The sequence below is a fragment of the Tachysurus vachellii genome, chromosome 13 (assembly GCF_030014155.1).
Source record: "Tachysurus vachellii isolate PV-2020 chromosome 13, HZAU_Pvac_v1, whole genome shotgun sequence".
Lineage (NCBI taxonomy): Eukaryota > Metazoa > Chordata > Actinopteri > Siluriformes > Bagridae > Tachysurus > Tachysurus vachellii.
The window spans coordinates 24,789,678-24,816,468 of NC_083472.1; the positions used below are offsets into that span (position 1 = coordinate 24,789,678).

Genomic DNA, 26,791 nt, shown 5'->3' on the forward strand with positions numbered 1-26,791 from the left:
CCTCAAAAACTAGATGAAGTTGTTCCCTCAAAAACTAGATGTTGTTCCCTCAAAAACTAGATGAAGTTGTTCCCTCAAAAACTAGATGTTGTTCCCTCAAAAACTAGATGAAGTTGTTCCCTCAAAAACTAGATGTTGTTCCCTCAAAACTAGATGTTGTTCCCTCAAAAACTAGATGTTGTTCCCTCAAAAACTAGATGAAGTTGTTCCCTCAAAAACTAGATGTTGTTCCCTCAAAAACTAGATGTTGTTCCCTCAAAAACTAGATGAAGTTGTTCTCTCAAAAACTAGATGTTGTTCCCTCAAAAACTAGATGAAGTTGTTCCCTCAAAAACTAGATGTTGTTCCCTCAAAACTAGATGTTGTTCCCTCAAAAACTAGATGAAGTTGTTCTCTCAAAAACTAGATGAAGTTGTTCTCTCAAAAACTAGATGAAGTTGTTCCCTCAAAACTAGATGTTGTTCCCTCAAAAACTAGATGAAGTTGTTCTCTCAAAAACTAGATGAAGTTGTTCCCTCAAAACTAGATGTTGTTCCCTCAAAAACTAGATGAAGTTGTTCCCTCAAAAACTAGATGAAGTTGTTCCCTCAAAAACTAGATGTTGTTCCCTCAAAACTAGATGAAGTTGTTCCCTCAAAAACTAGATGTTGTTCCCTCAAAACTAGATGTTGTTCCCTCAAAAACTAGATGTTGTTCCCTCAGAAACTAGATGAAGTTGTTCCCTCAACATCCTCACAGTTTATAAGACAAAAAAAAAACACAGCAGCTTGTTGTTTTTGTAGAAAAAAATGTCTCTTTTTTGCAAACCGCTGACACCGGAGACTCCTTCGTTTACCGTAATTATGCTAAATCATATGACGCTCCATGTATAAGAAATGTTTATAATGTTTCAAGATTTATGAATCTATTAATTATAATAATATTGTTTTCTAGTCATATCTGTATATCTCTTAATAATAAGAGTGAATCCTATTGGTCGTTTTGTTCTCGAGTGAATTGGCTGTTGTGTTTGGGAGTGAATCTTATTAGTCATTATATTTAAGAATTAATCCTATTGGTCGTTGTGTTCCTGAGTGAATCCTATTGGCTGTCGATGGATCTCTTCCGAACTGATGTTAACGACATTGATCACAGGTTAAAGGTTAGTGCTGGTGTTAAGTCGCCAGTGTAGAGAGACGGAGAGGAAGAGACTCGAATGCTGGATTTATGAAATTCTGGTGGATAAAATCAGGAAGAGAAGGTGAGAAGGTGGCGTGGAGTCGGAGACGACGAGGAGACGTGTACCGGTGAGAGAGACTGTCCAGGATGCTTTATGGAGTCAGAGCAAAGACTGAGATCAGGTTTTATTGTGAAGCTTATTAATTATCTCATATATTAATTCCACAATCAGGATGTTGTTGTTTATTAATAATGCTCGAAGTTTCTACAGAGTTCTTCACTGAACACTACAAGAGATCCCGAGAGATTTCCTGTAACTCTCCATAGAACTCATGAAGAATTGTCGGATAGTCTTTATTTCTAAGAACATACAGGAGAATCCTGAGCATTAGGAAAAAATGTTACTCAAAGGTTCTTTGAAGAGTAAAAAAGCTCCTAGATTCCCAACGGGGTTCCACAGAAAACCCTCTGAAATACCGGCACACTTTGTTGTGCGGCTCTAAATAGAATTTTTAAAACTTTGCTTAAGAAAAGATTTTGGAGAAAGCTGTAGAAAGCTAGAACCATTACTCACCCACCAAACCCTTAAGGAACTCCACTACACCTGGAAGAACAGAGTAAAAACACTCAGTGAAAACACAGAACCTGGAACCATTTAGGGTTCTTGTGGTTGTCCATCTTGAAGGTTCTACAGAGAAACCACCATGTGAGTGTTTCCTGTAACTGAACAAACTGAACATTTGGCTTCAAGGGTTTTATAAAGAGTAAAGTGTTTTTTAATGAAAGGTTCTTCTGGAAACTTCTCTCAGACGGGTGAAAATTGAGCCCCGTGAGGTCTGTATAGAGTTTAGGTTCTAACGCTGGCTTTCTCTTGTGATGGAAATCAACATTTATTGATGTTTTCTTTAAAGCCTTGTTTTTATTTCTTTATCACCGCATAAGTTATGAGTGTGTGAGTCACCAGTGTCTCGCTTCTCACCTGACATAGAAACACACACACACACACACACACACACACACTTCCGTATATACATTTGTCAGTTCTTATACATTTCTTTCCTGTTTGTCTTTTTCATAAACTGGTTGTTTTTTCTGTATTTATTTTTTTACTTTGTTCTACATCTATAATTAAATAATTAAATGTAAGCATTAATAGATCATATCATAATTTATGTATCCGTGTATTTATTGTATGTTATTCTATGTTAGCGTTCCGTGTGTGTTTGTATGCGTTTGCATGCTTTTCCGAGGCACATTAACTTGATGAATTACATTAACTGGAGCAGTCATGAGGAAAATAGTATTGTGACTGTATCAGTCTGAGTCTTGGCCTTAAGGAAGCTCGGGAGAGTTCGGCAGGCTCGCACAAACACACACACACACACAGACACACACACTCACACACAAACACACACACACACGCACACACACACACACCACACACAGACACACACACTCACACACAGACACACACACACAGACACACACATACACAGACACACACACACACGCACACACACCACACACAGACACACACACTCACATACACACATACACAGACACACACACACACACGCACACACACCACACACAGACACACACACTCACATACACACACATACACACACACAGACACACACACACACACACACACACACACTCACATACACACAGATAGACACACACTCACATACACACACAGACACACACACACACACAGAGACACACACACAGACACACACTCACACACACAGACACACACACAACCAGACACACACACTTACACACACAGACACTCACACACACAGACACACACACAGACACACACACACTCATACACACAGACTCACACACACGACACACACACAGACATATCTATAATTACAGTCATGGAGGTTAGCCCCGCCCCTCAGTGAGAATAGCCCCGCCCCTTCATCTGACATTACACTCTCACAGACTGAAATTCAGAAACAAATCAAACAACTGTGTTGTGTGTGTTTATTTATTTATTATCATATTTATTAAAAAAGAGATGCTAGGTACAGTATAGAAGGATTCTTTTAATTTAGATTAAATGTAACTATAAATGGATAAAAAAATCATCACAGAACATGAATGGTATCTGTGGTGTAAGTTAAGCTGTTATAGCACATGTATAATTATCCCATCACACCACTTTGTCACTGATTAGTTCCCTAAACCTAAAGCAGCCCCACAGGCCGTGTGTTACTCCTTACTGACTCCAGGTGATTCTCTGTGATCGTCACTTCAGGGGTCACTAGAGTTTAATTCGGACATGTCTAATTATAACACACGCCAGTGAGCTTCCACTGAGCTGCATTAGTGTTCCCTAAAGCTACGGGGTAATAAATAAATACTCACAGAGAGAGAGAGAGAGAGAGAGAGAGAGAGAGAGAGAGAGAGAGAGAGAGAGAGAGAGTAAATAAATAAATACTCACAGAGAGAGAGAGAGAGAGAGAGAGAGAGAAAGAGAGAGAGAGAGAGAGAGAGAGAGTGAGAGAGAGAGAGAGAGCAAGAGTGAGAGAGAGAGAGAGAGAGAGGGAGGGAGAGAGAGAGTGCAGATAAAGGAAATTCTTTGTTTTTCTTTGTGTTCTTTTCGTCTCTTAGCATCGCTCCAGCACTCGTTAGCACGCTTTCGTTCCTCCTGACGAGTCCAGAGTGCAGTTTCAATTTACTGAAATAGTTTTTGTCCTTTTTTTTCATCTTTTTACAGCAAAATAATTATCCACTACATAGCAGTTTATTAACAGTGTTAATACCTCGAACTGAGAAGAGTGCAGACGGAACAAGGCTCCAGTTCCTACCAGTTTAATATCGTTTTTAAACTTTAAACTGGTATTAATTAGTTTGTCCTGCTCTAACTTTTCAGCTGTGACATGAAAATCTCCCTCATTTTCAATCTGATTAGTTCGTGTGTTAGTCTTTCACAATCGATGATCAGTTACTCAGTTATTCAATACAATTGAATATCAAACAAAAAAAAGTTTATTTATTTATTTATTTATTTATTTATTTATTTGCTTATTTATTTACTTACTTACTTACTTACTTACTTACTTATTTATTATTTGCCTATAAAGAAAGAAACTGACTTTTGATTTTAATTTAAACGATACGTAATAAATAAACAGAGTGAGAGGGAGGCTGACAGACAGATAAAGATGTATAAATAAGGTTTTAATGTATCAGAAAAGTTTCAGTATCATTCAAAATTATTTTATTTAATTAAAAAATTATATTTGAAAATTGGAAAAAATAAAAATAAACAGTATATTTATTATTATTATTATTATTATTATTATTATTATTATTATTATTATTATTATTATTATTATCCACTTTAGGGAGGGTTTTTTAATTCCAAAAATATAAACAAACAAACAAACAAACAAACACACAAACAAACAAACAAATAAATAAATATTTAATTTTCACATTTTTGTAGAACATGTAAATTATTTTCCCAGTCTTGTGAACGGTGTGATGAATAAAAGTGTTGCACACACACACACACACACACACACACACACACACACACACACACACACACACACACACACACACACAGTGTATTTCTATTTAAACCCACTAAACCCTGTCTTTATTAAGTACTTGGTCCTCAACCCATACAATAAGCAAACAAAAGAGGAACTGCGCTACAATTAGTGAACTTAAACCTTCGACTGCAACTGCTGCTTTATAAGCGATAAGCCGTGAAATCGTTCTAGCCTGACTTCTCATTACGACTGGATTAAAAACACACCGTGGCTGAAACACTGCAGGTTAATGGTGCACTCCTTCACTGCTTTAACCTGCCAGTTAATTACAGCTTTCCTTCGAGGTGGCGCCATTAGCCGGTATGAGGCTCATTAAAATAAAGTGATGATTTAATAATTTTCCCTGGTAATTATGCTGATGAGAAAGCAGAGATAGTGTGCTTGGCTTTTAAATAAAGATATTTTTACCTGATCAGACAGGTGCCAGGAGCTTTAAGACGACTTCTATAAGTTCTCACAGTACAGATGTTCTGGATATTTCAGACCTTACAGCTGTGTTTAAGCTCATCACTGTCAGCTCCAGGAAATGTGACAGATGTGTGAGTTTTTTGTATCATGTATCCATCACATGAATCCTTTACTATAACTGTAAATGCAAATTATTGTAAATCATTTAACTAATTAGTGTTCATAAGTCTACATAAGGACATAAACTTCTAGCATATGAACAGTAGCGCTTGTGTGAAGTGACAGATTTTTTCTTGATGGGTTGTGTAACACTTTCCCTAATGACAAAGTCATAAACCTACATAACATCTTCATAAACCCTTCCAGACACCTTAAATAAAGCTTCATAAACATACCTGAGTCACATGACTTAGATCCAGACTAAAATAATACTAAAAAAATAAAAATAGTGATGAAATTTAGATGGAGCACATAAGGTTTTGGCACAACAATTACGTAAACTTTGATATAAATAATGTAGCGTTGTAATGTAATGACTGAATCATGCAATGATGTCAACAACTTTATCACCTTACGAAGGTTTCATAAAGCTATGAATGACCTACATAAGGCCTACAGTACATAAGCCATTATAAGCCTTTCGAAGGAACTGACCTAAACAGCTGTAAACCAGTTATATGTCACCTATGTGACTTTTTCTGCTTAAACATCATAACCAAAGACTTTGTATTTTTAATACTTTAAGTAACCGAATGGTTTACAAGGCTACATAAGCTGTACATAAGCCTTTCTGCTTACATGGGCACATGGGCCTTCAGAGCCAGTGCTTGAGAGATAAGGATTTTATTCTATGCCATTTGTGGAGAACAGACGAGTCTGTTTACGAGTTACTACCCCTTCTTTTGCGTATCTGCTTCCTCAAGCCTCTGCACCTTTACACACATCAAATCTGCCTCATTTCTTTTTATGTCCCAGACCATAGCTCTGGTATTATGAGTTTCATGACTAACCGAGACCTTTTTAGTCGGCTATTCATTTACCGCTCGGTTAGCAAGAAGCCAAACCCAGCGCTATAAATTTCCACGTGTGTTCACGCGATTGATTTTTATTCTACTGAACGTTATGATATCAGGTTCGGTTGCTGGAATCTGGAAGCTGTGATGCTGATGTGAGCGAGTGACGAGTGTGTTCTGTACTGTGTTAGTTCCACATGGTTAATCCCACCTCATTAGCCTGATTTTTTTTTATTTTTATTATTTGTATTCTGTCCAGTCTCAGCTGGATCTCAGAGCTCTCCGAGCGACTTTTCTTCATTGTGGAGTAAACAAAAGGGATCCAGGAGTGTAAAAATATTAAAGTGCTGCACAGAAACATCAAACAAAGCAGGGAGCCTTGGTGTGGTGCTAGGTGTTTCTCCGGTTTCACTGAGCGGATTATGGCGCTTGATTGCACAGCAGCTGTTATCTAAAGCCCAACACCGACCGAGCGGAAATGGCAGTGAGGTCCGGGAAGAGCGCTGAGCTCCGTTTTATTCTGACCTACAAAGCGTAGAATCCAGCCGGGTCAGGAGCTCCATGACGTCCTGGGAGTTTGGTGGATAAGCATAACCTGCGTCTGGAGTTTTAGAAGTGTTTAGATAGTCGATGGCATTTTGTCTCCCGAACAGCTCAAGAAGGTGAAAAGGCAAAAAAAAAGAAAAGGAACTCGTTGTTCTGTTCGTTATTTCTTTCCAAATTTATTGTGTAGAAGCTAAAATTTCAACTCTTCCGAGGTGATCATGAAGCAGCCTTGGAGGAAGGAGGATCAGGGAACAGGATCGGTGATGAATATGTGAGGTTGCGTGTTTTATTTTTAATAAATAAAACATTCTGTACTTTTTCATGTGTTCTAAAAAAGAATTTGATGATCATCCAAAGCACTCCACACTAAAACCTCTCACAGATGGCTACAATCAATACACTTGCAAAATACAGGGCCACGCTCGTAACCAGGCAACTATAGTCCCCTAACCACAGCGCTCTGAATAACCATATTCACAGTTAAAGGTGAAACGAGGTCCAGCGCTCTGAGGCTAAAAAAAAAGAAAACTTTGCTTTGAACCATCTGTGTGCTTGTTTTCAAGAACAAGGGCATGAGACCAGAGATTTATAACTGGATGAAATATTCACCAAAAGCTCTTGTCTAAAGCTGGTGAAGGTTACAAAACCTGATTGGCTGTGAATCAGTGACGGGATTTGAGCTCACGTCCTTCTGCCGTCATTTATATCACACAACCTGGTGCCTTCACCAATTCAGTATGGTTCTGTAAGAGTACAGATCCATAGAGCACAGTGTGAAGGAGCCCAGTCGGTAAACTGGAGAGTTCTGTGCTTGAGGAACTGTGTGTTGGAGAAACTGATGTTGAAAGAACCCTGCACTGGTGTTAGAGGAACAGTGTGTTGGAGGAATTATTTGTTAAAGAAACTCTACTGTATGTTGGAGGAACCTTCCGTTAGAGTAACTGTGTGTTGGAGGAACCGTGTTTTGAAGAAACCATTGGTTGGAGAAACTGTGTATTAGAGTAACCGTATGTTATATAAAGAGCATGTTGAAGGAACCATTTGTTAAAGGACACATTTGTTGGAGGAACTGTTTGTTGGAGGAACCATGTGTTAGAGGAAATGTGTGTTAGAGGATGGTTGTGTTGGAGGAACCATATGGTGGAGGAACTGTGTGTTGGAGATGTCATTGATCATCAGTCAATAACTGCATACTTAAAGCATCACCCATATAATACTATAATGTACAGCTAATAAAATGCCCCATTAGTATATAAAAGTGCAGACATTAAAGAACCTGCACTGTATTTACGATTAGCAGCCTGACTTTTGTGACTCATATAATCATGTGACTCGCCACAATGTCACAGCTGGAGGTTTGGTGAGAAAAAAGCTCTGATTTTAAGCTTTAGTGCTGATTACTGCATATTGCTGCACGGACTTCCTTGAACCCAGATGACCTCACTCTCACTAGCGTCACTAGTGTGGCAAGACAATCACCAGACCTTCTGAATCGTGAAATTTCTCTGATGTGCATTTTCTCTGCACTTTGAGTCCAAGAGAAAGAATAAAAAGCAGCGAGCCACACGGCGAGCCATTCACGTGACCCTCCAGACGATAGCCGCGGCTCATCTGTAAAATATTCTACTGTAAAATAAAACGGCTATCTCTTAAACGGCCGGGTTATTGCCTTGTTTTTATTTGCTCTTTTAATTCCACAGTAAGAGGCGTGCTCTATTAAATGGAGTGGAATGATAAATATTTATAGACCAGAGTGAAGCTGTGTGAGTGTATCTGTGACCATAACTAAGATTATTCTGCTTGAACATTATTGCACATTATTATCATTTATATCTACAGACCAAAGGTTTCTCCGTCCAGGCTGTACGCTGTTCACACAGATACTAATACACCCTGAAGAACACTAATAAAAAAATCAATAAAAATCTCTCCCCTACTGAGCGTTCACGTTCTTAATGCTAATTCTAAGCACAATTAGGCTTAAAGAATAAAAAGCTCCGTGTCGTGTTGTTTTGGGAAAATTATCAGTGGATGGGAGGAAAGCTGAAGCCTTGGTAACATCCTGGAGTTAAATAATTTCCTAAACCTCACTCACTCACTCACTCACTCACTCACTCATTCATTTTCTACCGCTTATCCGAACTACCTCGGGTCACGGGGAGCCTGTGCCTATCTCAGGCGTCATCGGGCATCAAGGCAGGATACACCCTGGACGGAGTGCCAACCCATCACAGGGCACACACACACTCTCATTCACTCACGCAATCACACACTATGGACAATTTTCCAGAGATGCCAATCAACCTACCATGCATGTCTTTGGACCGGGGGAGGAAACCGGAGTACCCGGAGGAAACCCCCGAGGCACGGGGAGAACATGCAAACTCCACACACACAAGGCGGAGGCGGGAATTGAACCCCCAACCCTGGAGGTGTGAGGCGAACGTGCTAACCACTAAGCCACCGTGCCCCCCCATTTCCAAAAACAACAATTAAAATAATTAATGTGCTTTGAATGCCATGTTTTTATCTCCTTAAACTTGTGGAACATTAAAAAAAACATGTTAGTTAAACCTGCTCTCGTTTTCTTTATAGCAGCTATAAACATTCGTTTCGTCACCAGCCTCAGTTTTGCTTTTTTTTTTCCCAATCCAGTGTTTGTTTGCTAATCAGCCAAGAGAAAAATATACTCAGTAATAACTCAGAAAAATCTAGCTTATGGATTCCTGGCTAGCTAAAGTTTAATAAACCTATCTATAAACAAACTATAACTAACTAGATAATGTAAGATCATTTACAAAATTGAACTAGCTAGATAATATAAGCTAATTTTCAAAATTGTGAACTAGTTGCTAATTCAAGCTAATTTAGGAAATTGAACTAGCTTCCTAGCTAATTTACAAAATATAAATAGCTAGCTAATATAAGCTAATTTACAAAATTGAACTAGTTGCTAATTTAAGTTATATAATTTATGTTATAAAATGTAACTAGTTAATTTACTGCACTGAAAGCTATGTAAAAGATGTACAGAGCAGAAGGTAACAGACATTTTTAGTTTTGATTGAGAACTTTAAAAGCCAAAATATGAAAATATTATTGTTACATAAGAAGCATCTAAAACATTTTATCCTGCATTAACGGAGTATTATTTATTAGGATGAATGTTTAGGAAGGTTTTAGCAAGAGGAGCAACGATGTTTGACTTCAGCGAGTATTCAATATTTGAATTCTTAAATTGAATAAAAGTCCAGTGAGCGTCTGAATGTCAAGGATTTATGTTTTTACTCCTGCAGATTTACTTGAGTAAGAGAGAAGCGAGTCTTCAGTTTAATCTTCTGCATTTTATATATAATAATTATGAATATTTTCTTCTCATGCTCACATAACTAAACTATCTAAATATATATATAGCTCACATTATAAACTAAATACAGTTCGGGTTAAATGTGTTTAAAAACATTTTTACTTTAAAAACAGAGAGAAAACAACATGTTAGCCAAAACAGCTGTTGATTCCAGATGTGTCTCAAACTTTAATATGTAAAATATGCACTTAACACTTGCCTGAGGTCTCTGCAGATAGCAACAGTTGCTATGTAGCGATTGGAAGGTGGAGCTTGAAGCCAGATTGATGTAAAAAAAGGATTGTGTTCATCATTTTTGATCTCTCTCTCTCTCTCACACACACACACACACACACACACACACACACACACACACAAACACACATATCTCTCACAGCCAGTAATGTCGCATCACACGTTTTAAGATAAAAAAGCAGAAAGGTTACATTTGCAATTGTAATATATTGTTAGTGGAAAAGCTTACTTTTTTGACAATCTTTTTAGCATGCTATTTGCATCAGCATTGTGTGTGTGTGTGTGTGTGTGTGTGTGTGTGTGTATGTGTGTGTTTTATAACAACAACGAGATGTGTTTAGTGATTTTTTTCCGCTTTTTTTACTGCTGGATAGATTTAGGGAACTGTGTTTGTGTGTGTGTGTGTGTGTGTGTGTGTGCAGGTAAACACTCCTATAGTTCCATGTAATGTTCTGGAACATTACTTAGCTTATGTTATGGTAACTATAAACAGTGACATTGGAGACTCCTTGCATTAATGTTAAATAAGCAGCTCCTCCACAATTCCTGCATTTTACTTTGCAAACTTTAAGCTAGCATCTTGCAGTGTGTTGTGATTTACCCATGCAGATTTAATGCACCGTGCAAAATTAGTCTTGTAGCTCCAGTACGGAAAGCACCGAAGAAGCTTTGGCACGTTGACGTTGAAGTAAATTAGTCGCTGCAGAAGGTTTTATGTTTTCATCCATCTGGATTCTGAAGGAACGAGTTTTATTTTGCGGCATAAAGAAAATTAGACCTAGTGAAAAATCCATTCAGCACTATGTGTGTGTGTGTGTGTGTGTGTGTGTGTGTGTGTGTGTGTGTGTGTGGAACCTCAGCGATATGAAGCTCCTTTATCCTCATTCCCCGACCGCCTCCACGGTTTTTGTTGAAATTTCATAATTAAATAAAAAATATTTGTCTTCCTTTAGTGGGATGTTCAAAGGTACACTAATATTACACTTTTTAGTAACCTCACATTCCAGTGTGAGCTTTAATAAGAGAGAAGCTCTGGTCTCTGAGTAAAAATAAAAAGCACCAACATCTATCCTGTCAACCTGTCTGTCAATCACGTCACCTGTCTGTTTAAAAAGCTCCGCCTCTTGTACGAGCATTCAGGTGGATTTTTGGATGAAGTGCTGTTGTGAGAAGTTTAGTTTGGGATAGATTTCCAGAGCAATAGACTTAACTGCGTTTAACTTAGAAATTGCTTCATTTTTAATGCAGCTTTATCAAAATTAAAGCCACGAGACTAAAATTGTTGCCTTACAAGCTCTCACACCTTATCAAGTCCTTAGTTACTCTTATGCCACGTGACTCAAGCCGTGATTTCCTGGACACTAATAAACAGTCAAAGAAAGGAAACGTGTTATGTGCAGCAGATCCCTGAATCCACTTTACTACCCAATCTGTTAGAATAGGAGCCAAATCATTGCAACAATCTCTGTGACCCCAGTGATACGCAATATAACCCCAGGTCTTTTTTCAGAACAGATGATATTTGCTGCTCAACTGATCCTTCATTGACATGTTTCTCTTATTTCCCTTGTTTCTAGCACAGACAGGCATAGACTGTATGCAGCGTGTGTGTTTATTTCCATGAGAATGCATGATTCATCTGGGATTTCTACATGGTGAAAGATTGTGTAATATGCAATCCTTGTCTGCAATCCTTCGTTTAGTTTACACACCCAACTACATCCACAAAACAGCACATCGCAATTGGTAACAGTGTGTAGCACAAACAGTCCAGAGATTCTGAGATCTGGAAAGTTGTGTGGTTTTCACTTGACAAGGGAGATTCTTTGGAATGTTGGAGTGTCCAATAGCCTAATAGTCTTTCTATTAGATGAAAGAATTGGAATCTGATCTAGTCATGCCGATGGATGAGTGAACTAATTCCCATCTTCGTGAATTCCGAGCAGACAGAAAGAAAAACCCATGGCTGTGAATTCATGCAGAAACATGACTCAAACCATGTACACACAGAGTGACCCCACGGGCAAGATCCGAGGCTGTTCATTTGTGCTTGCGTGTCTGAAATGAACTTGGTCCTCTGTGGATATACAAGAGGCTTAAATCTTGTTGTATGAAGAAGCATCTGGAGATGTACCAAAGGGATCTTGATGTAATAGAGATAACAGTTTTCTTTATTTCATCAGCCAGCAGTTTAGCATCATGTAAAGTCATGTAGAGGAAAAGCTCTTGATGGTTTGCAGAAAATCCTGATATCATTATTTATCTGATGTGCAGAATTGCATTTTCTGTGAGCTAAATTTGATTTGTCTTCTCTGTCTCCTTCTGTAGAGCCGTGACAGTATGGTGGACTGCCTGAGTCGAGTCATGTTGCACACAGCTATACCTTGCTGGCAGCCATTGCTGGGACTGGCACTGGTGGCCGTCTTCTTAGGCTCTGCCCTTGCCTGCCCTTCCCGGTGTGAGTGCTCTGCCCAGAGTCGCTCCGTCATCTGCCATCGGAAACGTTACCCGACCATACCAGATGGCATTCCCATTGAAACACGTATCCTGGACCTCAGCAAGAACCGCATCCAGGCCATCAATCCAGACGACTTCTCTGTCTACCCGCATATCGAAGAGTTGGACCTAAGTGGCAATATCATTGCATATGTAGAACCAGGTGCTTTCAACTTACTCACTAGTTTACACTCGCTCAGTTTGAAGAGCAACCGCATCAAGCTTCTGTCGCTGGGCGTATTCTCTGGGCTTTCGAACCTCACAACGCTCGACATTAGTGACAATAAGATTGTCATTCTGGTCGATTATATGTTCCAGGATTTGCATAATCTCAAGTCATTAGATGTAGGGGACAACGAGCTGGTGTACATCTCACACCGAGCATTCAATGGCCTGATTTCACTGGAGACTCTAACACTGGAGCGCTGTAACCTGACCATGGTGCCGACGGACGCCCTGTCCCACCTTCACAACCTGGTGAGCTTGCATATGCGCTACCTCAGCATCAGTACCCTCCAACCTTACTCCTTCAAGAAACTATTCCGCTTGCGTCACCTGGAGATCGACAACTGGCCTTCACTGGATGTTTTCCCAGGCAACACATTGCATGGTCTCAACCTCACCACACTTTCTGTCACCAACACCAACCTTTCCACATTTCCCTACCAAGCCCTGCGCCACATGCCTTACCTTATGCACCTGAACCTGTCCCACAGCCACATCCGTACCGTGGAAGGAGGTCTGCTTCAGGACCTGGTGCGTCTCCGTGAATTGAGATTAGCAGCCGCCCAGCTAGTGTCTTTGGAGCCATATGCTTTCCAGGGTCTACGTTGGCTTAGACTTCTTGATGTGTCCCATAATAGACTAGACACTTTGGAGAAGAGTGTGTTCCATGCTCCAGAGTCCCTAGAAGTGTTGCTCATCCACGACAATCCTCTTGTGTGTGACTGTCGGCTCATGTGGCTGCTGCAGAAGCGGCACTCTATCTCATTTGGAGAAGAGCAACCTGAATGCAACACTCCTGAGGGAATCCGTGGGCGCCCGTTCAAAGAAGTCAAGGAAACCCTGTTGTCCTACTATGTGACCTGCACCAAGCCCAAGATACGAGAGAACCGGACACAGCTCGTGTCGGTAGAGGAAGGGCAACCTGCCCAGCTACACTGCAGTGCTGAAGGGACTCCTCGCCCCACCATTTCCTGGGTCACACCACGCCGGAGACATCTAACCAACAGGAGTCACGGAAGAGTAATGGTGCACAACAATGGCTCGCTGTATATCAAATCAGTGGAGCTTCAAGATGGTGGCGTGTACGTATGCGTGGCCTCCAACACCGCGGGAAACGACACCCTAATGGTGTCCTTGGCCGTCAAAAGTCTGGGCTCGCTCTATGCTAATAGGACCCAGTACTACATAGATCCTAACAGTACTACTGCCAACAGCACCAATTCCCCCAACACAACCTTTGGTCTGGACCTAAAGACCATCCTGGTTTCTACAGCCATGGGTTGTTTCACATTCCTTGGTGTTGTCCTGTTCTGTTTTCTGCTTCTGTTTGTATGGAGTCGGGGGAAAGGAAAGCACAAAAATAACATTGATGTAGAGTATGTGCCACGCTCCAAGTCCAATGGCGCTTCGCCCGAGGAAGCAGAACAGACCTCTGGACCTCGACGCTTTAACATGAAAATGATTTGAGTGGATTTAATGGGATGCCAGTGGGAATTTATGCACACAGACCCATTAATGGGACCGGCCATGTCAGGACGTACACGTGCCCTCGACACAACACCCATGCGGATGTTTTCCTGAACTATAATGGGAGGAAAATGCGTGAAAGTGTGTGTCAGTAATGAACTATTTTCAATTTATATGAATCCCTCTTAGTAAGAGGATGCATTCAAAGACACTTTTAAAAAAATTGTGTACAGAACAGATTTGTAAAATTCAAGTATTACCCTTATTTGTTGGCTCGCAAAATTTGGCCTTCTCACTTCTACAGCGTAACGAACCATAAAACTGATTCCCTTCTCCACTGCACCACATATATGTACGTAATACTTAATTATGTATGTGTATGTTAACATGTAAGTCACCTTCTTTTACTCGCAATATTCACAAGATGCAATCTCAGCCAATTTTGCCATTCCTTTTGCTGTCGGAGAACATACGTCCCTCTCCTGAAACTGTTCGTGAACCAAGGACAGAGGGCTTGGGTGGCTTTCAAACGTTAACCCGAAAAATGTGTGTGCTGTTGATCTAACCCCAAATTATACAGTAATGCTATATTTGTTTATAATATTGAAAAAGGTTAAAAATATATAGAAGTTATTAATTTAAAAAAAATGCCCATTGAATTCAAACTGCATAATAAAGGTGAATAAGTGGATATTTCAAAGTAATTTAAAAACGTACACTGAGTTGTCTTTTTATTATTGTCTATGTTGGTTTATCTAATAAATTTGCACCTCAGTGTATAGTCAGTGTATTACACACACTGAGCTGACCATTTATTAGATATCTAGGAACAAAAAAACTGCCGACTCAGTGTAACGACTTTTTAATCGACATTTTTTTCTGCATAGTTCGTTTGCGGTTTACATGGACTAGGTTTTCTGTCCTAATTTTGTCTTTCTTTTAAACTTGATGCTAACCTGATGACAAAGTCCATGTCCTCATCCACAATGTAATCATCTGAATTATTTTTTTACCCTTATTTTTTATTATTTCTGTCCCCAATTAACAAAATTTGGGTTTTGTCGTGGTAGTTTCTCATTTTGTTGTTGAATCATTTAGATTGTAAAGAGTTCAAAGAAAAAAAAAAAGGAAAAATACATGTATGTGGAATAAAGAATATTGATTTGTACTCTGAGGTTTCATTAATTTCATTAACTAATTATTTTATTAATTAATACTGTGCTTTTATAGGCACTGAATAACTTTTGAAGAATTATGATATCGATATGAGAAAAAAAAAACATCTGTATCGTGTAGTAGATAAAAAATAAGTATCTTTGATTTTTACTTTTTACTAAATTTTAAAATGATTAAAAAACGATAACTCTACCTCTATAACTCATCAGATCTCGTTAGAATCAACAAGATGTTCAGCAAACTAGACTGACCTAGACTTATTTAATTAAATAACCTACAGTTAGTCTCTGTGGACAAACAACAACCTAAAAAATCAGGGGAAAGAAGGTTTAAAGTGTCTGCAGTTTCCCCTGACCGTGATCTCAACCTATTGAAAGCTGAAAAAAACCCTCCACAGGAATTGTATTTCAGACAGCACACTTCGGGAAGTGGCCGGTATCGGAAGAAGGATCTCATGAAAAGCTGTTAACCTTCTGACATCAGTGAAATGAGCAGGTTGGATATCGAAGACAGCACAAATACAAGATCCAAGAGCATTTGCCAAGTGTTATCGATGCTCCAGTTGCACAAGAATGCATAAAAATGCATGAGAGCTTCTTCTTAAGATTTGTCAATATCCAAATGGTAAAAAGAAAATGTGAGGGTCTTTCAGGCCAAGCACTGGACCAGACACACACAAGCACACAGCAACACAAGGCAGGTTTTATCCAGAGTGGAGTTGATGTTTGTGTGGCCCCATGAGATGTTAGGAAGGTAAAGCTTTCTTCAGCTCCCAGAGACAAAAGGAAATGATGAGCTCAGTGGGTCAGCGAGGGCCATTTTTAACTTGTATCCCAAGGGAATACTGTCACAAACAATGGCCATCTCTCTCACACACACACACAAAAACACAAACACACAACAATCAAATCACATAGTTCACATGGTATTTGTAATAAAATTAGACAAACTGGCTTTTCTATAAATATATATATATATATATATATATATATATATATATATATATATATATATATATACACAGTATATAATACCACATATGAGGAGCTCTTTTCCAAAACGCTATAAATCCATTTTAATAGTTTTTATGAAAGTGACTTTTTACCTAGACCCACACATTTTGTTTATATTCAATTTATCCTGTTAAAATGGTCTGTTGACTCAGTCTGAACATGTTAAACAGTGATTGTTAAATGAAACAACAATTTTGTTGAATATAAATTCAAAGTTCCTTTTTATTTTTTCAAAAACACTATAAATCCATCCTTTATTTAAAAAATTTTTTTTATTTTTTTTATTTTTTTTTATTTTTATAAAAAGAGACATAAACCAACAAGAGAACATGCAACATATGACATCAGGGAAATAAATAACTTCCAAATAAAATAAATAGTAAAAAATAAATATTTTCAATTTCAGGTTTCAATATTGTCCACCACATAAAACAAATCATTTAAAAATAACACATTTTTGGCTCATCCAGGCCATCAAAATTGTTATTACAGTTAAAAACACTCATTTTGAAGACTGCGAAAAAACAAACATCTCTCGCCTCAGACCGCCGCCATGTTGGATTGAGTCGAACGCTCACCGAATTCTGATTGGTCGAGAGGCCACGACATATAGCGTTTAGGCAAAAAACAAGTTTGGCGCTTATCGTGGTTTGGAAAGGAACTGCATTTTGCAGTACATTTTAAACAAGGAAATAAAGCGTTTTGGCATGAAACATTGATGGAGCAGGATATAGGTTCACAACAGCAAAATGACACGACAAATTCGTTTTTTTTTTAATTTTGGCGTTTATTCCTATATATATATATAGGAAGGTTACACAAGGTACTAGTATTGACAAGGTACCAAATTAAAGGACCCTAGAATCAGAAGGGTAATTAGTTATGTTAAGGAGGTACTTACAATAACTACGTAACAAGCTAAACGATTTACAAGCTGAACAAGATTACAATTAAAAAGGTACTTGAGACAAAAAAGGTCTGACAAGTGACAAGGTACAGAACTAAAAATGTACAAGAAGAAACAAATTATTATACATGTAAAAGTATTATGAACAAAAAGGAACTTTAATTAACAATTAGTATAATAATATAAATAATAATGTAACTGCTACATAAAACAACATGGTACTAAATTAAAAAGTTCTAAACGCAACAAAAGAAAGTTGGCTATAAAGTTATAAGTTATTAAAAACGATTAAAGTAAAAATTACTAACACACTTCAACCTTGTGCGAGAAGAACCATAGAAGCAGATTAGCAAGACATGGTAACAATTAGCAAGATAACTTTGTACTAGAATTAAGTTCTGTTAAGTTACTTCTGTTCTAAAAAAAAAAGAAAAAAGAAATTATAGTGTAAATAAATTATTTTGTAAACACTGGACCAATAGAGTGAGGAATTGTACTTTGATTAGCAAGATGCTGTTAGAGACAATGAAGCACTTGTAGAAGTAAGAAACGATAAAGGAACTCACCAGTTAGCTTAATTAATTACAAACTTCTTAAAACAACAAAGTACCTACTGTATGTACACCTTTATTCCAGTGAAACCAATGTAAATGATACTATTCATTGTTATGATGTACTATTAGGTAGCATAATACTAGAAGGTATGAAGAATGTACTAAGGTCAAACATTCTACAAACTGCTATGGTCCTGTATGTACAGTAACAAGTAATAATCCCCACCATTACTTAGCTAACAAAGCTATAACACAAACAAGAGAACCCTGTTGTTTATCTACAGTACATCAGTTTGATATCTGTGGCCTAAATATTGAATATTATAAGATAAAAGTTTTTTTTTTACACTAAAAAAATTGTAAGGCACTTCAGGCAGTGAAGCAAGACACACAAGAAGAAAAGACAAAATAAAGAAAGGAGAATCCTAGACAAAAGAGACAGACAGACAGAGAGAGAGAGAGACAGAAGAGTGAACGGTGTTTATGCTGTATTGCTTGTGCAGTAAAGGATTCGACATCCTCCAGTTCCTATGGTAACAATCTCGCTTGCATCATAAGTCATTGAAAGTGCGTTCCCGTTTTTTTTTTTTTTTGGACTGTGTGTACAGCCAGAAGGCTGCTCATTAGCCTGCATCATTCATTAGAGGAACAGCCCATAGGAGTGTGTTAGTCAGAACTAGCGTCTGTGAAACATATCTGAGAAAAAAACATCTAGACTCGCATTCATTTATTTGACAAGTAACATCCAGAACCCAGGATCTCAACCCCTGCTGGATTTTTATTTGGGATTAGTGTTAAAAAATATAACGCTACGGTTCTAAGACTTAGGATACCAATGGACCATAAATAACAAAGCTTAATAAAGGTACTAGAAGTAAGAAATACTGAGGTATTTACAGCGTAGTGCACTAGAACTAACATGGTAACAGAACACAGCAATAAAAGTGACACTATGGCATGATATTGAAAGTAACACAGTGTTAAAAGGTTCTAAAACTTATACGGTACCAGAAGCTACCAATGCAGTGCAAGTAAAAATATAAGATGTTAAATAGTACTACATGTGACTACATTATAACAAAGGAACATGATTCTAGTAATAATATCACAATATAAGTGAATAATATCAAAAGTAAAATCAACAATGTGATACGTTACAAGGTTTGTGGGTTAATCTTTGTTACTAGAAGCTAATAGAAACGTGTTAGAAGTAACAGATTGACATAGTGCTAGATTACAATCGACACAGTCCTGCAAAACACAAGACAGCTTGCTACTATAATTAACATGGCAGTAGAAGGAACATGATACCAGTGTAATTATTTATATAATTGATAACCAAGTAGAAGTGTTAAATGTTATGAAAGTGACGAGGTAACAGGGCAGAATGTCGCTAGAATTAGCAAAGCCTAGAATTCCTCCAATTTGTCTTAGAAATCCAAGCGTCATGATAAATTCAGTATATGTCATATAGAAACGAACACATGATAACGTCGCTGTCGGGCGGAAACCTCGTATGTCCAAATTTGGTCAATTTCATATTTTTTCACATATCGATGCTATTGGTCAGTCCCCACGTGGGTCTGTTATTTTTACAAGTTATTAACCAATCTAAAGTCTTGAAAATAGCTTGAACCTCATAAATCTCATAACTCCATTGGACACTTCAACTGTCCACCTCTTCCTCACTCCGTGGGAGAGCTTCACGGCATATTTCTCCTCAAGAAGAGTCGCAACGAATCAACACGTCTTCTGAGGTAAATGTCTTCAAAACACTGGGCTCAAAGAAAAAAAAATCTTGACCCCCGCTAGTTCTGGTGCTCGTCTGAGGACAGGAATTTAGCGCAAGACAATCCACTGCAACGCGGACTAAACCCTGTGCACTGCAGATAAGGTACGGCGTTTTTTTAATTTCCTGAAAAATAACGGTTTTGGAGATACGAGGATTCCGTCTGACAACGACGATAAGATACTGAAAGAAATAAGGTGCCATGGTAAGGCGTTCTCAAATGAACAGATGGTTCTAGAATCTATCAAAGCACTGAAATCTGCAAGGTAGAAAGTTATTAGATGTGACATATTGTGCTAAAGTTAGCAGGTAGAAAGTTATTAGAAATAAAAAGGTACGAAAAAGTCACAATAGACTAAAACGTTTATGCAGAATTCTAAACACAAGAGCATGAATTCAGGACTAGCCGAAAGCTACAGGACCTGCAGTGAAAGGGTTATTGAAGAAGTTCTAAAGTAGTGTAAGAAACTAATAGAGTAACGAGTAGCAGTGAAGAGTGACAGGTAGCAGTCTACTAGAAATGATGTGGTAGTGGAGATAGTAGATGGTTAATGATTGTACTGGATGTAACATAATAACAAGGTAAAAAGTCACTGATACGAAGTCACACCAAGGTAAGAAATAAAATAAACATGGTACCGGGGTTAGCTGAGTGCTAGCGGTTTGGCTCAAGTGACCAGGATGTTGTGAGTTCATCCCTCAGAACCAGACCCCGGACTCTCGGCTGAAGCTCGGAAAGGATTCTGCCTCATTTGTGAATCTCTTTTGAATAAAAGTATCTGTCAGATTCATAAATGCAAAACATTAGATTCAGCGAAGTCTTTTTCATACCTTTGAGGTTTCATTTCTTTGTTACGTTCCACCTCGATGAGACTCTGTGTTTTTCTTCATCAAAGTCTATTTTGGCTCTGGCTCTAAAATAAATCTCTTCTTCTAAAGTGTAAATAATTTGATGGTAATGTGTTTCCCCCCAACTGTGAGGGGTTTTCACAGCTGAAGTCAATAATCGAAAAGGGTTGGTTTTTTTTTCAGTGAAAGTGTTCTTTTTTTCGTGGCCGTGTTGTAAGCTGGTGAAAATATTACTTTTTTCTATCAGGCAAGATGAAGAGTCGTGGTTTTATCGTCTTTTTCCCTTTTGGTCTTGAATTTGAGAAGAAGAAGCTGTGGCTCAAATGCTCAAAGGAATCAGTTTCTTCTTCTACTTTTATGCATTAATTGCATTTTTATCTAAAGTCCACGCTTTATCCACATGGTTAGTTCCAGTTTCACCGTTCTAATGAACACGAACCCAATCCCGGCTTCTGAAGATCCTGGGATTTGAGCTCACACCCTTAAAGCATTGGCACTAACTCGTAACCATGCTGCAATTTTCAGATGTGCTATTAAGATCTTAATATCAATTAAGATCCGTTAGGAGGTCATTTGAGAGCCACATTTAGCCTACAGTAGTGCTGGAGATTAGAACCCACAGGTTCTGACAACTATCGTGATCATTTTTATTTATTTTAACACAATCAGAACGGTAGGGAATTTGGAACCTGTATGAGCCACATCTTGAATATGTGCCACATCAAAAGTAGTACAGTCAAAGACCTGGCACTGAAGATCAGCCTTAAAGCCTCAATCTGTAATGGTTTCCACCAAAAAAAAAAAAAAAAAAAAAAAAAATAATGCCATTCAACAAGCCTTGGTTTTTAGTTAGATATTATCAGCTTTGTGATGTTCTGATCTCATGGAACGAACACAACACTTACACCTTTGGTGACTGGATCAACGATTCATAACACAATGCTGATGGATCACAACATTAAACAAAACTCCAGAATTAACTCGCAATACATTTTTTCTACCAGAGAGAGCGCTGTTCAAATATTTTCCATCCTACATCATTAAACAACGTAGTAAATATAGCGTAAATATGTTATAAGCCGAGTATAAACGCGAACACGTAGTGTTCTTTATAATGAGTCGTGGAAACAACTACAAATCTTTCAACAGAACCTTCTCAAGACAGATCCCTCTTCTAGCAATCTGCGGATTATCAGCCAGAGCGATCCGTTGGTCTGCTTTAACGCACCGTGCGTGGACTCTTCAGTCCTTCTGCCTTCGAGGACATCGTCTTTCCATTTTTTTAAGATTTTCATTCTTATCAACTGATCAGACAGTTCATTTAGATGTGGAGATTTGATCCGGTTTGATTGCTGAGCTGTCAAGTCATCCAAGTCATAGCTTAGGTTTCAGTCGAAGAGTTGGAAGTTCTTTGCAGTGTGAAACATGCCAGAGCTGCTTGGCTTTGCTTCTCTTCTCTTCAGGCACATGCTAGATTCAATCAGATCACTAACAAAATTTGAAAAGTTCACTCTGTGACGCCGGGCAGTTCGAGCGCGGCCTCGTCCTTGTTCCTGACGGCTTATTGGAGGTTTCTGCTTATGCACTTAAATTCCTCCATGTTCCTTCCATCTGTCTTTATTTGGTGGTGGCAGGGGGGCGTAAGCGCTCCACTGAGAGCTCAAACCAAGCTACACAAATTGCATCGCAACTCGTTATGCGCACACACTCCTGTCAGCCACCGCTCTCCACGACGTCTCCGACGTCTCCACAAACGAGTCAATTGGAGTGTGAAGTGCAGCCCCATTTAAATGAAAGAGAAAGCAGCCATGTGTTCTGATCGCACACTGCTATGTTTTACCTCTTCTTTAACGCGCTTTTCTTTTCTTTTTTCTTTTATGGAGACATAAATCTTCCTCTAATCGCAAAATTTGTATTTAGTATTTAATTAAAGTCCAGAACAAAGATTTTGCTGACATTCGTCTGTAGATCATCTACAGAAGACAGCCAGAGTGATTAAAAATTAACCAATCAATACTGAAAGTCAATATATTCTAAATAAAAATAATAATAATAATAATAATAAATTAGGATCGGCATCATTCATTTTTAGAACTGCATATGGGGAAAATAATAGGATTTAAAAAATCTATAAATATCAATACAAATAGAATAGAAATGTCTCAGAATGATTTGAACTAAAATAAAACAAATAATTTTATAATAACAAATCATTCAAATAATAATAATAATAATAATAATAATAATAATAATAATAATAATAATAATAATGATAATAATAAATACAGAATATCAAATTATATACACTGATTATAAGTTATTAATTTTATTTATGAAATTCATTTTCATCTGAATTATGATTCACGTTGAGGTATTTTTGAAGATTTGAAAAAAAAGAAAAAAAAAACTAAATCAAGCAAAAAAAAAAACAATAAATTATATTATAAAATAAATGGTAAAAAATACTGAAACAATATGCTGAAAACACTATGCCAGTGTGCAAAGGGTTAAAACTAAATATATAAAAATCTAAAACTAATAAAATAGAAATGTAAAGAATAAAAAAACTCTGGCAAGAGTCTGGACACTGATGGAGTTCTGATCTTTTGCACTTTTGATTTTCAACTCATGCAATGTGTTTGATCTCTGGTCAATTCCTCAATGTTTTAGTGCGAAACACACACACACACACACACACACACACACACACACACACACACACCCAACGCCGGCCATCACAGTGTTCATCTGCCATGCTGTATTTATTGGAAATGAGACAGCGAGAGGTTCTGGGCTTTAATCCAGTCCAGAGAACATCAATAATGCAGCTCACTCAGACTCGAGCTTCTCACAATGCATTCTGCCATAAAGCAGCTTTAAATAAAAAACATAATATGCAAATCATATGCATAATAAGAGTGATGCTCAGAAATATTGGCACCTGTCAGGTACACAAAAGTGACCCGTTAGACATACTGTACTCACTCACTCTCATCTTCTACCACTTATCCGAACTACCTCGGGTCACGGGGAGCCTGTGCCTATCTCAGGCGTCATCGGGCATCAAGGCAGGATACACCCTGGACGGAGTGCCAACCCATCGCAGGGCACACACACACACTCTCATTCACTCACACAATCACACACTACGGACAATTTTCCAGAGATGCCAATCAACCTACCATGCATGTCTTTGGACCGGGGGAGGAAACCGGAGTACCCGGAGGAAACCCCCGTGGCACGGGGAGAACATGCAAACTCCACACACACAAGGTGGAGGCGGGAATCGAACCCCCAACCCTGGAGGTGTGAGGCGCACGTGCTAACCACTAAGACACCATGCCCAGACACACTGTACATTAAATGATATTTTGATTGTATATATGCATATTCACAGCCATACTTCCCGGTTTCTCTCGGTTCTCCGGTTACCTCTTAATGTCTACAGTTTTTTCTGGTTTCCTCTTGGTTCTCTAGTTTTCTCCAGGTTCTTCAGAATCCTCTGGGTTATCTGGTTTCTTCCAGGTTCTCCGGTTTCCTGCTACCCACCACAGAAATGCCAGACTCAAGCTTTATGAACCTTATGCTCTCTAGCGATATCTTGCTTGTGGGTTCTGTAGATTTTCAGCTGAACACATGCTTATCTTCAAGCTAGATTCTTTCTCAGATTCCACACACCGACGGTCCGAGATTGCTGCTACTTCCTTCCGAGCTTTTTTTTTCCATTCTAATATTAATGTATGGATTTAATGAAAGTCAGTACATGACGAGATACGATGAAACCAGCTTTAAAAAGTTTTTATTCCATTTGTTTAAGGAAGCTAATTGCAGCTAGATGCTAAAGATGTGAGAAGTCATAAGGTCACACCTGATTTGCATAGAATCTCTGACTGGTGACTTAAGTACCTTAAATTGTACAGAATCATTGACATTATGTCATGTATATCTTAAAAATTCTGGTGTTCTTCACCGTTACTAAAACCAGAATAAACCCCCGCAGTGGAAGGCCATGCTGAACAGACAGGATGCTCGAGGCTCAGACTGAGTGACTCACAGAGGAATCAAAAATATTTCCGACTCTGAATCTCTGGCACGAGTCTCTGAACTCAGTTTGTACTGGTGGAAGCTCATAACAAATGTTTTATGACTCAGTGTCCTTTTTAACTTGTTCCTCAGCTCAACATCTCCATATTCACTCTGAGCCAAGATGAAGAAGGAGAGCGGGACGTGCGTTAGTAATTAATTAACACCTGAACTAGATTAGACAGACATCCTGTAAAAGGAGCACAAGAGCAGAGGCGGCCTACATAAACCCAATAGTGTGCCAAAACTCTACCTGTCTGTCTGCCTGTCTATCTATCTATCTATCTATCTATCTATCTATCTATCTATCTATCTATCTATCTATCTATCTATCTATCTATACAGGTATATCTGTCTGCCTGTCTATCTATCTATCTATCTATCTATCTATCTATCTATCTATCTATCTATCTATACAGGTATATCTGTCTGCCTGTCTATCTATCTATCTATCTATCTATCTATCTATCTATCTATCTATTTTCTGTGGTATCATTGTGTTAAATGAAATGAAGTTAGTGTTAACTTTATTCACTAACTCGGGGATGTGATGGCTCAGTGGTTAAGATGTTGCACTAGTGATCGGAAGGTCGTGAGTTCAAATCCCAAAGCCACCAAGCTGTCACTCCTGGGCCCCTGAGCAAGGCCCTTAACCCTCATTTGTTCAGCTGTATAAATGAGATAAAATGTAAGTCGCTCTGGATAAGAACGTCTGCTAAACACCATAAATGTAAACTCTATCACCTGTTTTTGTTCACATCGGTTTTAAATCCTCTGATTAATTTGACACTGTTTTGGACAAAGGTGTCTTTTTACTGCAGGTCACATGAAAAGATTCAGCGAAGTTCGACCCGTTCAGTGCGATATAAAACATTACGGTGCTTCATCTTCCACTGTGTGTGTTTTTACTTCCTCTCACGTTCTCGCGTGTCACAGTTATTGTCACTAACACTTTTAAGACTCTTCTTGAAACATTAATTATGACCGTCCGGCTGAAACCAGGCCGCTAGCTCGTGATTTGTTTGTCACTTAGCGTTAAGCAGCTTGCTAAATTGCTGAAACATCTCTCTCCCGATATTCTGTTTTTTTTTTTTTGTCTGAAAGGAGGGTTGAATCATTCGAGCACTGAATATGTCACAGAATCATGAATGAATACCAGACTGCTAATAAACGGCAGCAATCTGACATGAAAAAGAGCCTCGGTATCAATGGGAGGAAATGGAGCAGCGTGTGTTTTTCTTTGTATATATTTCATCTATATATAAAATGTCTGATTTCTATGAGTGTGACATTGGTTTCAATAAACGCACTCGTTGTAATACGTTATCGTTTCTATAGTAACAGCTTGTCTTGTATCTCCATGCAAACAGATTCACGTATTCTTGTAGATGTGCTGAGTTCTACGAGGATCTGTTTCACTTCTAGAACAAGTTTTCTTCTTCTTGAGATTTTCAGCAGATCCTGTGTGTGATGGAACCCTGAAATGCTCTTCCTAAATTCATTCATTCATTCATTCATTTTCTACCACTTATCTGAACTACCTCGGGTCACGGGGAGCCTGTGCCTATCTCAGGCGTCATCGGGCATCAAGGCAGGATACACCCTGGACGGAGTGCCAACCCATCACAGGGCACACACACACACTCTCATTCACTCACACAATCACACACTACGGACAATTTTCCAGAGATGCCAATCAACCTACCATGCATGTCTTTGGACCGGGGGAGGAAACCGGAGTACCCGGAGGAAACCCCCGAGGCACGGGGAGAACATGCAAACTCCACACACACAAGGCGGAGGTGGGAATCGACCCCCAACCCTGGAGGTGTGAGGTGAACGTGATAACCACTAAGCCACCGTGACCCCTCTTCCTAAATTTCCTCTATATATTTTTCTTGATGTTTTTATCTTCCTCTCTTCATCCT

The 26,791-nt window shown here is 38.6% G+C and overlaps 2 protein-coding genes across 3 annotated transcripts in view; one reads left to right on the forward strand and one right to left on the reverse strand.

Moving 5' to 3' along the window:
• The window catches only part of lingo2 (leucine rich repeat and Ig domain containing 2), a 246,724-nt gene extending 231,204 nt beyond the window's left edge, over positions 1–15,520 (forward strand). For both annotated transcript variants that reach the window (XM_060885168.1, XM_060885167.1), the window contains one exon: positions 12,633–15,520. In XM_060885168.1, coding sequence (XP_060741151.1) covers positions 12,645–14,492 — 1,848 coding nt within the window. In that variant the 5' untranslated portion in view covers positions 12,633–12,644 and the 3' untranslated portion in view covers positions 14,493–15,520. The remainder of the gene's footprint in view (positions 1–12,632) is intronic.
• Positions 1–26,791, reverse strand: part of grhpra (glyoxylate reductase/hydroxypyruvate reductase a) — a 459,032-nt gene that overhangs the window by 371,427 nt on the left and 60,814 nt on the right. The gene's annotated exons all lie outside the window — the stretch shown is intronic.